Below are 13832 nucleotides of genomic sequence, written 5' to 3'. Positions count from 1 at the left end.
AAAATATTTTGAAAAAAAGGGCTTTAGTACAGGAAACATTTCCAAGAATGGAGGAAGAACTGAGACAAGTGTACTGCATCTCAAAGGGAGTATTTGACTATAACGTAATGGCAGTAAGTTGTATAATAAAGTTTCTTTTTATGTATTATTATTACACAACATTCATCAAATCAGATCAACAGAACAGCCCACCTCTTGGAGACATCACTTCCAATTCTTGTCCTGTCAAGTCTGCCTCCTGAAGATGTCACCTCCATTTCTGGTCCCACTGCACCCACCTCTTCCTGTCAATTGACTATAGAATGGCCATGTGTTCACGTTGTACTTCAGTTCTGTTTTGGACTTGCATCTGTAAGACCTCGTATATTGATTGCTCAAATATATCTTGATTACCAAGTATACCGGGTGGCTACCCCAAACCTTTTTGTTGTGTTTGTTCTGCTTATTTTACACCACACAGCATTGGTCAAAAACTCTTAACTGACAACTAGTGTTGATCAATAAATTTTGCCAAAGAGTTTTTTGCAGTGAAAATGTGTTTCTTTTCCTCTGTGCCCTATGATGATTTCTGAGGCCAACATGACATCATAGAGTTGTAGCAGCCAGGTGCAGAACTTTCACACCAGCCTACTGTATGTACGTTGCCGAGCCGGCATTTCCATCCCATGAACATTTATTAAAAATCTCTCTATTATAAAAAAAAAAAAATCTTCGAAGGCTTGGAAGGACACGAGATGTGATTTTCTTGGAGACACTTTAACGTCCTGCAAGACAAGGCAGTGAGACCAAAGGACAGCTGCTGTACAGGCTTTTAAATGTTCGGCAGACAGCAAGACAACAGGTTTCACCGTTTAAAAGGGGGTTTCGGAGTAGCGACCGCATTTCCTTAGCGTGCTATCAGCCCCCCACTTCACAACGCGAGCGGCAGAGATGCGAGGTGGGTGGCGCATAGTGCACCCTGGGGGTGGGCGAGCAAAGTCCCCTAGTAATTAAAAAAAAAAAAAAACATTAACAATTTTAGAAATTCTTGGGTCCCCCCAATCAATTGTAATATCCTATACCACACAGACATATCTTGTTAAATAGGAAGAATCTCTACCTACCTTCCATAACTTAGTGGGTAGGATATATTCCATATTATCTCTAATTAAAATAATATCTAATTCTCCCTCATGGAATTTTTTTCTTTAAACATGGCAAGAAATCATTAATATTATTTTAGACTAAGCATGCTGGGCCTGTGACTGACTTTTACTTTTGCTCATGTTGCTCTTCTGTTTCTCTAAGGTAGCAGCTGGAACTTGTTTTGCTTTTTTTCCCCTTTATATTTCTATTTTTCTTTTGATTTTGATGGATCTATCTGCTATGATATCATTGTGTGTTTGATTGAGTAGTATGCCACTGTAATGCTCTGCTAATCGAAATAAACAATAATGTATTGTGGAGGATTGCCGGCTTTCCAGTCCGGCCCTCACCCCCAGGCCGCTAGGAGGAGCCCTCCGGACAGCATATTGGTGCCCCGAGTTCCAGCAGGGCCTCATGGACTCTGTAGTTTCTATACACAGCCCTGCTGGATACCTTGGGGGCCGCCAGGAGTCGCTGTGAAGGGCCTCATGGACTCTTGTATGCCCTATAACCCGGGAGTGCATCTCAGTTACGTGACTGGAAGAAGCGACGTGCTCCCGGGATGAAGAAAAGGACTGTTTGCCCTGACCCGGAAGGAAAACGGACTTGTGGGTTTGGCTTGGAACCACTTCCGGGTCGGGGGCTATAAAAGGACTATGGGTAAGCCCAGACGCTGAGCTGAGCTGGGAGGAAGGTGGGCTAAGTGTCTGGGAGAGGAGGATTGTTTATTATAGAGAGAATTGTGTTTATGAGTGTGTGGAGGAGAGTGCTTGGTGCACTACTATTGTATAATAAAAAGAATTATTATTATACTTTCACCTGGTCATCAGAGTGGTACCTGAGGGTTCAAGAGGTGGACAAGCGCTTCATCTGCTACACTGGCGTAGTCGGCAGGATCCTCTGGCCGTCTGGAGGCAGAGGATCTGCATTACAAATTAAATCTGTTGTGGCAGAGAACCCTAAGAAGGTCCCTCAAGTAACCGCGGAGGTGAAAATTCCACCCGCGACCAAGAGCGCTGCTATTGTGAGCCGTGACACGCAGTCAGCTGCAATGGGGAAAAGGTCTGGCAAGAAGAAGGCCAACACCAGCTGGGTGAAGACCGCGACCGACGCCGAGCTGTACTGGACTTACCTAACTGGGTGTGAGGGGGACCGGCAGCCGATAAAGGCTGAGGAAGTCCGAAGGGCGCAATTGCAAGTAGGCTGCCAGCAATTGGCTGCGTCAACAACCCTGAACGAATCGGGGATACAGCGGGAGAATCCGGAGGTATGTGCCGGGGCAACGCCCGATGGGCAAGGGATAGTTTATTCCTATTTTGCAGAGGCCTGCCTTCGGAAAACAACCGCTGATTCGGATACCTGCCTCATACCGTGGCAAGATGGCCACGATACCCAGAAGGCAAGTCGGGCTGGAAGTCGGATGGAAGCGGCCAACCCATTCGTGGGATGTATCCACGTGACCTCGCGCGACGGCAACCAGGAAGAAGGTCAGTTGGGAGCCGTCGGTGAGGTCAATAATTCCCCAACGCGTCTGCGCTCCCTGAAGGGGAAGGGGGTGGCGAGCGAAGCAGCGCCAACTTTAAATAAAAAGAAAGAGGGGCGGGAAGTGACTGTAGTGTCTGCCGGCAATGGTAAAAAGGCAGACCGCAGCCAGCCGCAGGAGGCTACCCGTTCCCCTAAAGACTCCAAATCCCAGGAGGCCTTGCGAAGCCCAGCAGAGCACGTGCCAGGAGTGGACGTGCTCATTGGTTCCCGGTCGGCAGGTGACCAAAATAAGGAAGTAGCCTTACTGCCGGCCGAGACAAATAACTTTATAAACTTAGGGGAGCTCGACGAGTGTCTCGAGCCCCTAAATATTGTCTTCCAGGGGATCGAGGACCTGAGGAGATGGCTGGAGGAGCTGGGAGCCACGGTCGAAGCGCCGCTGAGGAGACTACATGAATACCTTCGGCGGTTAGGCCGTGAAGCCCCAGCCTCGATTGATTCGGCGGTGCAGGTGAGTGAAATCTGCGCCGTATATAATAAGGGGACGCAGTGTGAATCGGCACCGCATTTAATAAGTTGCGGTTGCCAAAGCGCTGTGTGCCCGACAGTAGAGTGTGGCGTGATGACTGACTGGACAGGGGTGGAAGCGATCCATCCGGGGCTTGCGTTTGACGCAGGTCCCCGGAACGAGACGCCACTCCAGACCCCGATCGGTCTGATGAAGGGCTTACCGTTGGTTACTGAAGGGGCGGGGGAAGTACCGATCGTCCCGGGACAGCTGAATAGTGCTGTTACCTGGAGCGATACGCTACTAATGACGCCGCCTCCGAGTTTACATAGGACAACGGGCGTGCAAACAGCAAAGAGGCTCTCTCTTCTCCATAGAGAGCCTCACGCTGTGCACAAGCCCCAGAAAAAGCAGGAGATCCCCGAATTAAAATGAGGGTCTCCTAACACAATGAAAAAAAGGGCAAAGAGCAGCAAAGCGGCTATAATTCCCTCCTTGGCGGAGGACAGGGCGGAGCTAACCCTAACGGAGTTTCCAAGGTGTTTTAGGTCCCAAGAAGAGAGGCGACCAGGAGGACGGCGGCGGTGTTACAACTGCCGTCAACTGGGCCACCTATGGCGAAGTTGTCCCCGGAGGACAGGGGAGCGGTGGGTTAACCGTTACACTGTTCCCCCAAGGTTCTCTGGGGGGTCTCGACATCGTCGCCAGGGTCCGGACGACGCGTCCTCTTAGAGGAGAACGTCCCTCGCGGGGATCAACGCTCCGCCCCAGTTGGCTTCGCTGAGAGGCGGGAACTGTGGAGGATTGCCGGCTTTCTAGTCCGGCCCTCACCCCCAGGCCGCTAGGAGGAGCCCTCCGGACAGCATATTGGTGCCCCGAGTTCCAGCAGGGCCTCATGGACTCTGTAGTTTCTATACACAGCCCTGCTGGATACCTTGGGGGCCGCCAGGAGTCGCTGTGAAGGGCCTCATGGACTCTTGTATGCCCTATAACCCGGGAGTGCATCTCAGTTACGTGACTGGAAGAAGCGACGTGCTCCCGGGATGAAGAAAAGGACTGTTTGCCCTGACCCGGAAGGAAAACGGACTTGTGGGTTTGGCTTGGAACCACTTCCGGGTCGGGGGCTATAAAAGGACTATGGGTAAGCCCAGACGCTGAGCTGAGCTGGGAGGAAGGTGGGCTAAGTGTCTGGGAGAGGAGGATTGTTTATTATAGAGAGAATTGTGTTTATGAGTGTGTGGAGGAGAGTGCTTGGTGCACTACTATTGTATAATAAAAAGAATTATTATTATACTTTCACCTGGTCATCAGAGTGGTACCTGAGGGTTCAAGAGGTGGACAAGCGCTTCATCTGCTACAGTATATAAAAAAGCAAATGTGCTCAACTCTAAGTTATCTCATGCATCAATCTACTTCCTGATTTTGTTTATTTTGTATCACAATTGTGAGGAGCTGAATCCTGTTAAGGCAGCCTCCAGGTTAAGTGCAGCCAGTCCTGGATAGAGAGTGATTAATATTGTTGTTATCATATACTTGGCTGACGTCTTTATTTATGTTAAAACATTATGATAAAATCTGACTAATTTACAGTTCAGTGCCTCAGCCACAAACTACTATGCTTACTACTGTTAGTTAATTACGGGGCAAACTCACACATACATGCATGACCAGCAGAGTATTATTAACCTGTCATTGTCGTATCATGGGAAAAAAGCCAAACAACTCAGAGAACTCCAAGCTGATGTTGGAAGAATAAGCACATTCCACAAGAACAGCAACCAGGCCTGCAAGCAAACCCAAGTGCTCAGAACTGTGCGGTAATAGTACTAACCACTGCACCACACTACCTCCCATGTTCATTTCAAAGTGGTAAATGAGGAAAAGTATCAATTTTTACTAAAAATGAAAATATCTGAAAAGTATTATGGGCACTGCACATCAATACTTACATTTGTTTTCAATGAACTGATGTAGAAGGCAAGATTTCCCTGTGCCAGCACTGCCAATCACCAGGAACTTAAACAGGAAATCTGTGCACAAATAAACACAGAAAAATAAATTAAATAAATGATTAGAAAACAGATCACTACAAATATTGAACATGAAAGTATATGCAATTAATGGCAACTTTATTTTGGTTTAGTGCTTTTCAACTAATATTAAAATGTCAATTGGAAAACATCTGTTTAAGTGATAATGAGGTGGAGTTGCAAGTTCTTGAAAGACTGGGAAATTCACACAGTTCGCAAGGACACAAAATGGTACAACTAAGAAAAATAACAGTGTTACAGACTTTCGGAAAGAAAGAAAGAAAGAAAGAAAGAAAGAAAGAAAGAAAGAAAGAAAGAAAGAAAGAAAGAAAGAAAGAAAGAAAGAAAGAAAGAAAGAAAAATTAATACTCATGTTTATCCATAGCAACATCACCAAAAAGTGACTGTGAACACAACTGTGGTGCCTGTACAATGACAGAGGAGTTAATGACACTGGATAATGAAGGGTGCTGCAGGTAATGAAGGTAAACACCAGTGCTGTTTTATTCAGCATTTACTTCTTTAATTGACAGAAGGTGATAATTACTGTGGTGAGTCAAGCTGCCTGGGTTAGAACAGTACTTAAATTCAACATCAGCGTAAATAGAAATTTGGTCTTGGCTGATCCACCTGGTTAAAGAAAAGTGCTGCCACTATTTTACACTGTGACACAAGCTACACAAAGTGCCTTTTAGTTTCTAGGGCCTGTACAACCTCACTTTTAACATTCCATTAAAATAATATGTTGACACTTTAGTTTAGTTATGGCAAAAATGCATCTATTACTCATTTACTCTTATGTTGCAAGACCTTAACACAGGTTTCTTTAGGCGTGTTAATGACATTTACAAAGCATCAGCGAAGTGGCTATTCATCTCTGTGCAGTGTGGCATTTGACATACTGGTAAAATTACTTATAAATATGAGAAATTCACTGGGCATATATTGAAGTACAGTATACAATATCAAGAGAGAGGGATGCTCCGATCAGGTTTTAAAAGGCAGACACCAATCACCGATTAACATGATCCGATTTCATGTTACTGGATCAGCTGGATCAGATTTCAATTTTTTTCTTCTTTATCCAGTTAAAAAAAATTACATTAAGCTCCTGCATAACCAGACACACGTAAGCCTTATGTCTTATATTGAAGTGTTAACTTTGGTATTTTTATAATTAAACTATAGACCACGGGTGTTAACTGTTCATATTTTATTAAAAGGTGAAATTCAACAGGATTACTGTTCAGTGACCATAAACATGTTAAAATAAAATTTACCATTTTAATTATGCAGCACTTGTTTCTTACCAAAATTTATACAGTATGATCACACACCAACATTTAATAAACACAGTACAAATCTTTAAATATACCGCCAACGCATGAAATATGCATAAGATGTTTACCAAGAAGACACATGACTAACCTGCTTAACAAGTTTACAAGTAAAACACAACTTTTGCTGTCAAGATAACAAGCCTATTGGTTAATAAGCAGTAATTTCCAATTGTTCTTTATCTTTTTCCAACCGAAAATATAAGTTTTATTTAACACAAGCGCACTGTCTAAACTCAAATGGTGTCTGCTTTAATTAAGGGACAAAACAAAAAGGTCTTAATTCATTAAAGCAGCTTTTCTTACTGTTTGTCTAATTGCACTTCTTCGATTCCTTTTTCTCAGTCTTTAACGTAAAGGCTAATATTCCAGTCTTCTCACACTGTCTGGTGATTCAGGCCCTGTCTTGCTGCTCTTTGTTTACAATACAGGAAATTTGCTACCCAAAATAAATGTTGCTGGCTCAACTACCGTTGTACCTCTCGTAAAGGAGCACTGTAACTAAACTACTGTAAAGCTTAGAGAAGCAGGGTCTGAAAAGATCCTTTTTTGTGATTTAACAATCGAGACTTTTGTAGTGAAAATCAGCCGATTTAGATTGTGGGCCAAACAATTGGAATATCACTATAAAGAGACTTGTGTCTCACTTATGACACTTCTGGCCATTCCAAAGTGAAGTTATTTTAGTAATTCACATTGCACAGTTGAATAATCACTTTAATGATGCTTTGGAGTGATTCTTTGGAAGTGTCATTAAAACCAAAATAAGCCTTTGTTAAGGTCTTGTTTGGGTCTATCAGACCTGTTCCTGCCTGAGTTTGCTCTAGTTTCCAAGTTCCATTTGATGGTGTAGGACACGGTACTCCCTGACGCTTTGGCTTTCTTTGCAATTCTCCAAAGGAAAAGAGCGACACATTTAAGGCTTGAAATGGTCTCTCTGTCTTCCTTTGTTAATTTTCTTTTTTCTCTCACCATTATGACAGCAATATATAGTTCAGTATTGTCCAAAGGACACTTCAGAGGGTGTAGCAACACAGTAAATTACTCCAACATTACTTTTACACAGACAGAGGGTGTGTAAGTAATCAACAAAAGTTAGGACACCAGAAGGAATTGTTAGCATCAACTTTCCAGGCTTCATTAACTTCCATTGCCGCAGAAAAGCTAAAAGATGTTAACCCATTACTTGTTCCCCACTAACCTTCTTCATAACTCTGAAAATTGCATTATTTCAAGGGAAAAGAAATGTGCTTGAAACTGCCTGCCTGTTAAGCTAGGACACCCTGACATTTGTACCAGCACATTTTGGGTTCAAAAATGAGATCATATATAACAAACTTTCGTTCACATATGAGAAGTCTTATTCCTTATACCTAGTACTTTTAATGTGTTTAACTAGTTTGGGACTTTACATAATACTTAATTCAGAGGTGTGTTTCTTGAATATGCCATTTATCAAAAGCTAACTGATGAAAATTAAAATATATTTAAATGTGTTATGTAAATGAACATAACTGAAAAAAAACCTTTTCTGTTAAGAGTTTTTAATCTGAAAATAGATTAGATTATGCAAACATTATTATTCCAATGGGGAAACTCAGATGCATACAGCAGCAGAAACAAAAAAAAGACACGGATACAGACTAACAGGACAAATAATACAGCCAGCCAATCACTCAACTGATAAATAAATAAAAATACATTTAACAAATAAATCAGGAGGAAGCACTGAATTGAATGATACTTTGAAGAAAGTAGCTCTAGGTGTAAATAAAGGACAGCCATGTTGGAATTTCACATATAACAATGGCTCAAGGCTCTTCTTCATTTAGCATTTTCCATTATGGTTATTTTTCAGTTTTAAGAACCCTTAACATTTTTTTTAATCTCTGGAAGTTAAAGGCTTATCTTTGTACCACTTGAATTTCAATAAAGAATTGAAAATGTGGGTGTTCTAAAATGTTTGGCTGGTGCTATAAATATAGACACATATATATGTATGTGCATATATATTAATACTATGTAATATACAGGGTGAGTGAAAATTATGTTTACATTTAAATGGCGGAAACATTTTATTCACAAAACATACTTTATATGTGCAAGATGATTTACAGCAGGGGTGTCCAGACTACGGCCTGCAGGCCAACTGCAGCCCATGGTCCATTTTTAATTGGCCCGTAGCAAATTCTAAAAATATAATGAAATATGGCCCACACACGAAACTTGTTCTTAACTGTATTATGTACTTCTTAGGTTTAACACAAGGCGGAGCTACTATCTTGATCAAGGCAGCGTCTTCACAAACAAAAGCAACAAAAGAACAATTTTGCTACAGGTGACCAAAAATGGCAGAAACAAAGAAACGCACAATAGCAAGTAAGTGCAGAAAATTTCAGACATGGAGGGAAAATGAATATTTCTTCCTAGAAGTCTATTTGATTTGCAATGAAACTATTGCAGTGATAAAAGAGTATACAGTAATCCCTCGCTACTTCGCGGTTCACTTTTCGCAGATTCACGACTTCGCGGATTTTATATGTAAGCATATCTAAATACGTAACGCAGATTTTCCGCTGCTTCGCGGGTTTCTGCGGACATTGGGTCTTTTTACTTGCTTCCTCAGTTGGTTTGCCCAGTTGATTTTATACAAGAGATGCTATTGGCGGATGGCCGAGAAGCTACCCAATCAGAGCACGCAGTTAAGTTCCTGTGTGCTGCTGATTGGCTCAGCGACGGAGTGTTGCATTAACCAGGAAGTCTCATCTCACTCATTCATCATTAACGTGCTAATGCTTCAGGGGCTGTGTCCAAGCACCAACAGAAGATGCAAATAATTGCAGAAAAGGTAAAAGTTTTGGATATGCTGAAGGAAGGGAACAGCTACACCGCTGCAGGACATCGATGCTTTTTATTTAAAAAGGAGGAAAAGCATATAAGATCTACGACCGCAGTGTCCTTTAACCAGGGTGCAAAACGAGTTGCAAGTGGACGTGATAAGGCAGTAGTCTGGATGGAATCTGCTTTAGGAATCTTTGCAACAAGGTCGACGACGTCATGACCGCCTACAAGCTGCTACGTGTACTTCGCTATACAGTAAGTGTAAACTTATCTTCCGATTTCATTTTGCTTAGCAGTTGTCCCTGTTTTTAATAGAGTAAATGGTGGGTTGTAAACAATACAGGGAGGGTTTAAAAACGTCCAAATACACGTTAAATAATTAAATAAATATAGTGTCCCTACTTCGCGGAAATTCAGTTATCGCGGTTGGCCTTGGAACCTATCTCCCACGATAAGTGACGGATTACTGTAATGTGTGTCGACGCTACGTAACCAAACGTCCGACCTACACTGGTGCTGAGCGAGAACAGAAACTTAAGCAAATGGCAGCTAGTATGCTAGCTCAACAACAGTATATTTTCTGTGCTAACAAAACACAAGAAAATGCCACATTAGCCAGTTACGAAGTAGTGTAACTCACTGCCCGTCACGGGAAACCTTTCTCAGATGGTAACTTCATAAAACAGTGCCTCATTAAAGTCGCAAGAATAATGTGCCCAGAGAAAATGCAAGAATTTAACAACGTTCGCTTGTCCAGAAACACAGTTGTGCGACAAACTGAAGATTTGTCAGCTAACTTAAAACATCAAGTGTCAGATAAAGCTTGTGTTTCTTGATTTTTACTCGATTGCATGTGATGAGAGCACTTTGTAATACAATAAATGAAAACCCATTACTGGAGAGCTGTGATGCCGTTTTCTCTTTAAGCATATTCAATTATGAAGCATAATTTACTTATAGTTGATTGATTTTGCTAGCTTAATACACAGGAGGTGAGGCAATATACCTCACCTCTAGTGGGTGCCCAGCCCTTCGTATATTTTTCTCTGTATGTGGCCCCCACTGAAAAAAGTTTGGACACCCCTGATTTACAGGTATATCTCATCCTGTTCACCATCATGTTCAACACATGTACCATATGTGGCACATAAATTGTCCACAAAAATTGTATACAAGTATATACTGTACATAGCAGTACCATTAGTGTCAACATAATTCTGACTCACCCTGTATATACTGCATAGGTTGCCTTTTACATATACTTTTTCCCCTGTGTGTCTTTGCTGGTGTTGTATTATAGTCACAGTTTTAAGGGGGCATGCAAGTAAGAATTTAATTGCACTATGTAGACATGAACTTGATGATATTTCCTACACTTATGAGGTGTATCGATAAGGGGGATGAGACAGAGGAGATGAGAAAGGTGGGGAACTTTGAGGACTGTCTGCATGCTCCTCTGTCTGGAGATGACACTGTTTAGTGGATGCAGTGGATTCTCCTGCTGAGCTCCGTCGCTCTGCCACAGATGTCAAACTGTCCAGCTCCGTGACTACAATAGAGCCTGCCTTCCACACCAGTTTGTCCAGGCGTGAGGCATCCCTCTTCTTTATGCTGCCCCCCCAGCACACCACTGCGTAGAAGAAGGCACTCGCCACAACCGTCTGTTAGAACATCTGCAGCATCTTATTGCAGATGTTGAAGGACGCCAGCAGAGATCGTTCCTCCCCCACACTATGCAACACTTCAATTCCACCCGGGGAGGGGGGGGTATGGGGGGGTAAATGTTAACATTATACAAAGTTATTGTCTGTTTTACCTGCATTTTTTTATCACTCTTTAATATTGTTTCTTTATCAGTATGCTGCCGCTAGAGTATATGAATTTCCCCTTGGGATTAATAAAGTATCTATCTATCTAGATATCTATCATATAATCAGCAAAACCAAGGAGCTGCTTATTGACTTTAGTCAGACCAAAGAGCCTCTATGTCCAGTCACTATTCAGGGAGTAGATGTGGTGCACTGCTGGTGGTCCACAATAGTGACAAGTTGGACCGGTCTTGGAATATGGAGGAACTAAAGAAGAAAGGGCAGAGCAGACTCTTCTCCCTTAGCAGACTGTGATCCTTTAATGTGGGAAGTGACATCCTTCACATCTTCGATAACTCTGTGAGGGGCCAGAGTACTGGGATGGTAACATCACTTCAAAAGGGGCCCACCGAATCAACAAACTAATTAAAAGGACAGGCTCAGATGTAGGAGGCACTCTAAACCACGTGGAGGAGAGAATGAAGACAAAACCGAGTGCCATTATGAACAATGCTGCACATCCTCTCTGTGACACACCAACACTGAGGACATTCAGCCGACAAATTATTTCACAGAAATGTGTCAAGGAACGTGACTGGGGCTCTGTTTACGAACAACAATATGCCTGCATAGTGCCTCACTGGGACTGGGACTGCCAAGTCATAAGTTTTCTTTTTAGTCATTCTTTTGTTTGTGTTTAGACCATTGTGTGTGTGTATTTATTTATTTAAAGATCTTCTGTAATAAAGCCAAATTTCCCCCTGGGGTTAAATAAAGTTCTATCTTATCTAGTGTGCTTAACAGAGGTATGGCTGTCTCATGATTTATTGCTTTGTCACAGTTAGTTCTAAATATGTCATCCACATAACATCTCTTTCCATGTCTGGGAGTAAAGGTTCAACCTCAGGTAGCTCCCATTCCTTAAAGATGTACCAAGTTTGTATTGAACTTGGAAAAACAGCAGTGTTTGTGTTGATCACCACTAGCTAGCAGATTCAAAAGAAAACAAAATTTGTACAAAAAATTTTCTAAAACATATGCAAGACAACGTATCGGAAAACCAGACTACCAAGGGTACAACAATTCCCGAAAGGCTGAGAAACAACAGACAGTGTCACAACAGTCTTAAACACTACCTGTCACTTGGCTGTCCAATACGAGATGCGACAATGTGCTAGAAGTTGACATTTTAATTGAGCTGGATGCCACTTCAGCCTTGCAGACTTAATTAAACTCTGTCTAGAGAGGTCATGGTGGCTGCAGGCTTTCATTCCTACAAATTAAACACAACGCTGTACTGTAACTAGACCACATTTTCTCATTCTGAATTATCTGAAATTTAAATTTCATGAGAAAAACTAAAATCCCCAAAATATCTGTTACTTTGCCTTTTCTTTTTGAGTGTGACATACAGATGTAAGAGACATAAAGACAATGCCTGCCTTGTGTTTTTCCACATTAATCTACACAAGCAAGTATACAACTGATAGTTTTGTCTCAACTTCATGTATGAGTCATCCTCACAAAGATGTTTTCATAAAAACATATCAGGCATTTTTAAAGTGGCATTGTAACATTACCCCTAGAATTCCAGCTTTTCTGCATATCTTCTTCAGGTCAGCTGGCAATCATAAACTGAAGTGGTGTGTCTGCATACTTTTGTTTGTGTCTTGCCAAAAGACTTTAGATTCAGTTGGAGCTGGATTAGATGTCAACCACGTGCCACTCAAAACTGGACTAAGCAGAAGGGGGAATGAGTGGATATTCACTTCCTAAAGTGATTTATATTGACAGTTATTTGTTGACAAGATTACAAATTTAAATTTACATTTTTACAAATTTGCCACTATTTTTGAAAATGAAAGCTAATTATCCCAAAAACTTTGCTTTTGTTTTGAATTGTGACTCAAAGTAGACACTAACTGCAAAGCAAGTCTATCTCGTTTACTCAAAAAGGTTGGGTGGCAACAAAAATATTTTGGACTGCTCTTCCTGTCACAAAATGTATTTCCCGCTGGACAACATAAGAAACCCTCTCTCTTCAAGATGACCGTATTTTCTTTTTTTGCAAAATGGTAAATTACATTTCCTAAAAAGTGAGTAGCGTTGCTTTCATCACCAGAACTGGAGTGCAGTCCATGAGGGGTCTGAATGATCTGCTTTTGTTTACACATATTTACAGATTTGGCTGACTCCATTATCCAACACAAATTACAACAATTGATTATACTTCTGTTGGATTTTTCCAATTGGAGCACGGACAGGTGAAACACTAGACCACCTGCTCAGCAGGAAAGGGAGTTACGTGTGAATGTTATGAATAGACTATAGCAGGAGTGGGCAAAGTCATTCCTGGAAGGCCGCAGCGGCTGCAGGTTTTTGTTCCAACTCATTTGCTTAAATAAAAAACAATCCTTGTCAATAATTTAACTTCATGACTTGTTAGCACTTTATCTCTGCCATGTCAGGTCATTCTCATATCCTAGATTTTTTTTTTTCCTTTCCAAGGATATCACTCAAATGATTTGAAGCCTGAAACAGATGAGTAACTCACAATCGTTCACTTTTCTTCCAAGTATTTAACTAAACCTAATAGTGCACGATAAATACACAGAGGTGTAAATGGAAACAAGTTAGATGGAGAAGAGCTGACTTCTTTGTCTTTTGCATCTTATCTCCATTATAATAAACAAATCCT

At 41.8% G+C, this 13832-nt stretch overlaps 2 protein-coding genes across 2 annotated transcripts in view; one reads left to right on the top strand and one right to left on the bottom strand.

Moving 5' to 3' along the window:
* Nucleotides 1–13832, top strand: part of ap2s1 (adaptor related protein complex 2 subunit sigma 1) — a 372915-nt gene that overhangs the window by 220487 nt on the left and 138596 nt on the right. The window lies entirely within an intron of this gene.
* Nucleotides 1–13832, bottom strand: part of rab4b (RAB4B, member RAS oncogene family) — a 73737-nt gene that overhangs the window by 51171 nt on the left and 8734 nt on the right. Inside the window, 1 exon segment of the mRNA XM_051934389.1 lies at nucleotides 5068–5148. Within this exon segment, the coding sequence (XP_051790349.1) occupies nucleotides 5068–5148 (81 nt within the window).

The sequence above is a fragment of the Erpetoichthys calabaricus genome, chromosome 1 (genome assembly GCF_900747795.2).
Source record: "Erpetoichthys calabaricus chromosome 1, fErpCal1.3, whole genome shotgun sequence".
Classification (NCBI taxonomy): domain Eukaryota; kingdom Metazoa; phylum Chordata; class Cladistia; order Polypteriformes; family Polypteridae; genus Erpetoichthys; species Erpetoichthys calabaricus.
The sequence above is the reverse complement of the archived record's forward strand: the minus strand, read 5'-3'. Positions and strand labels throughout refer to the sequence as shown.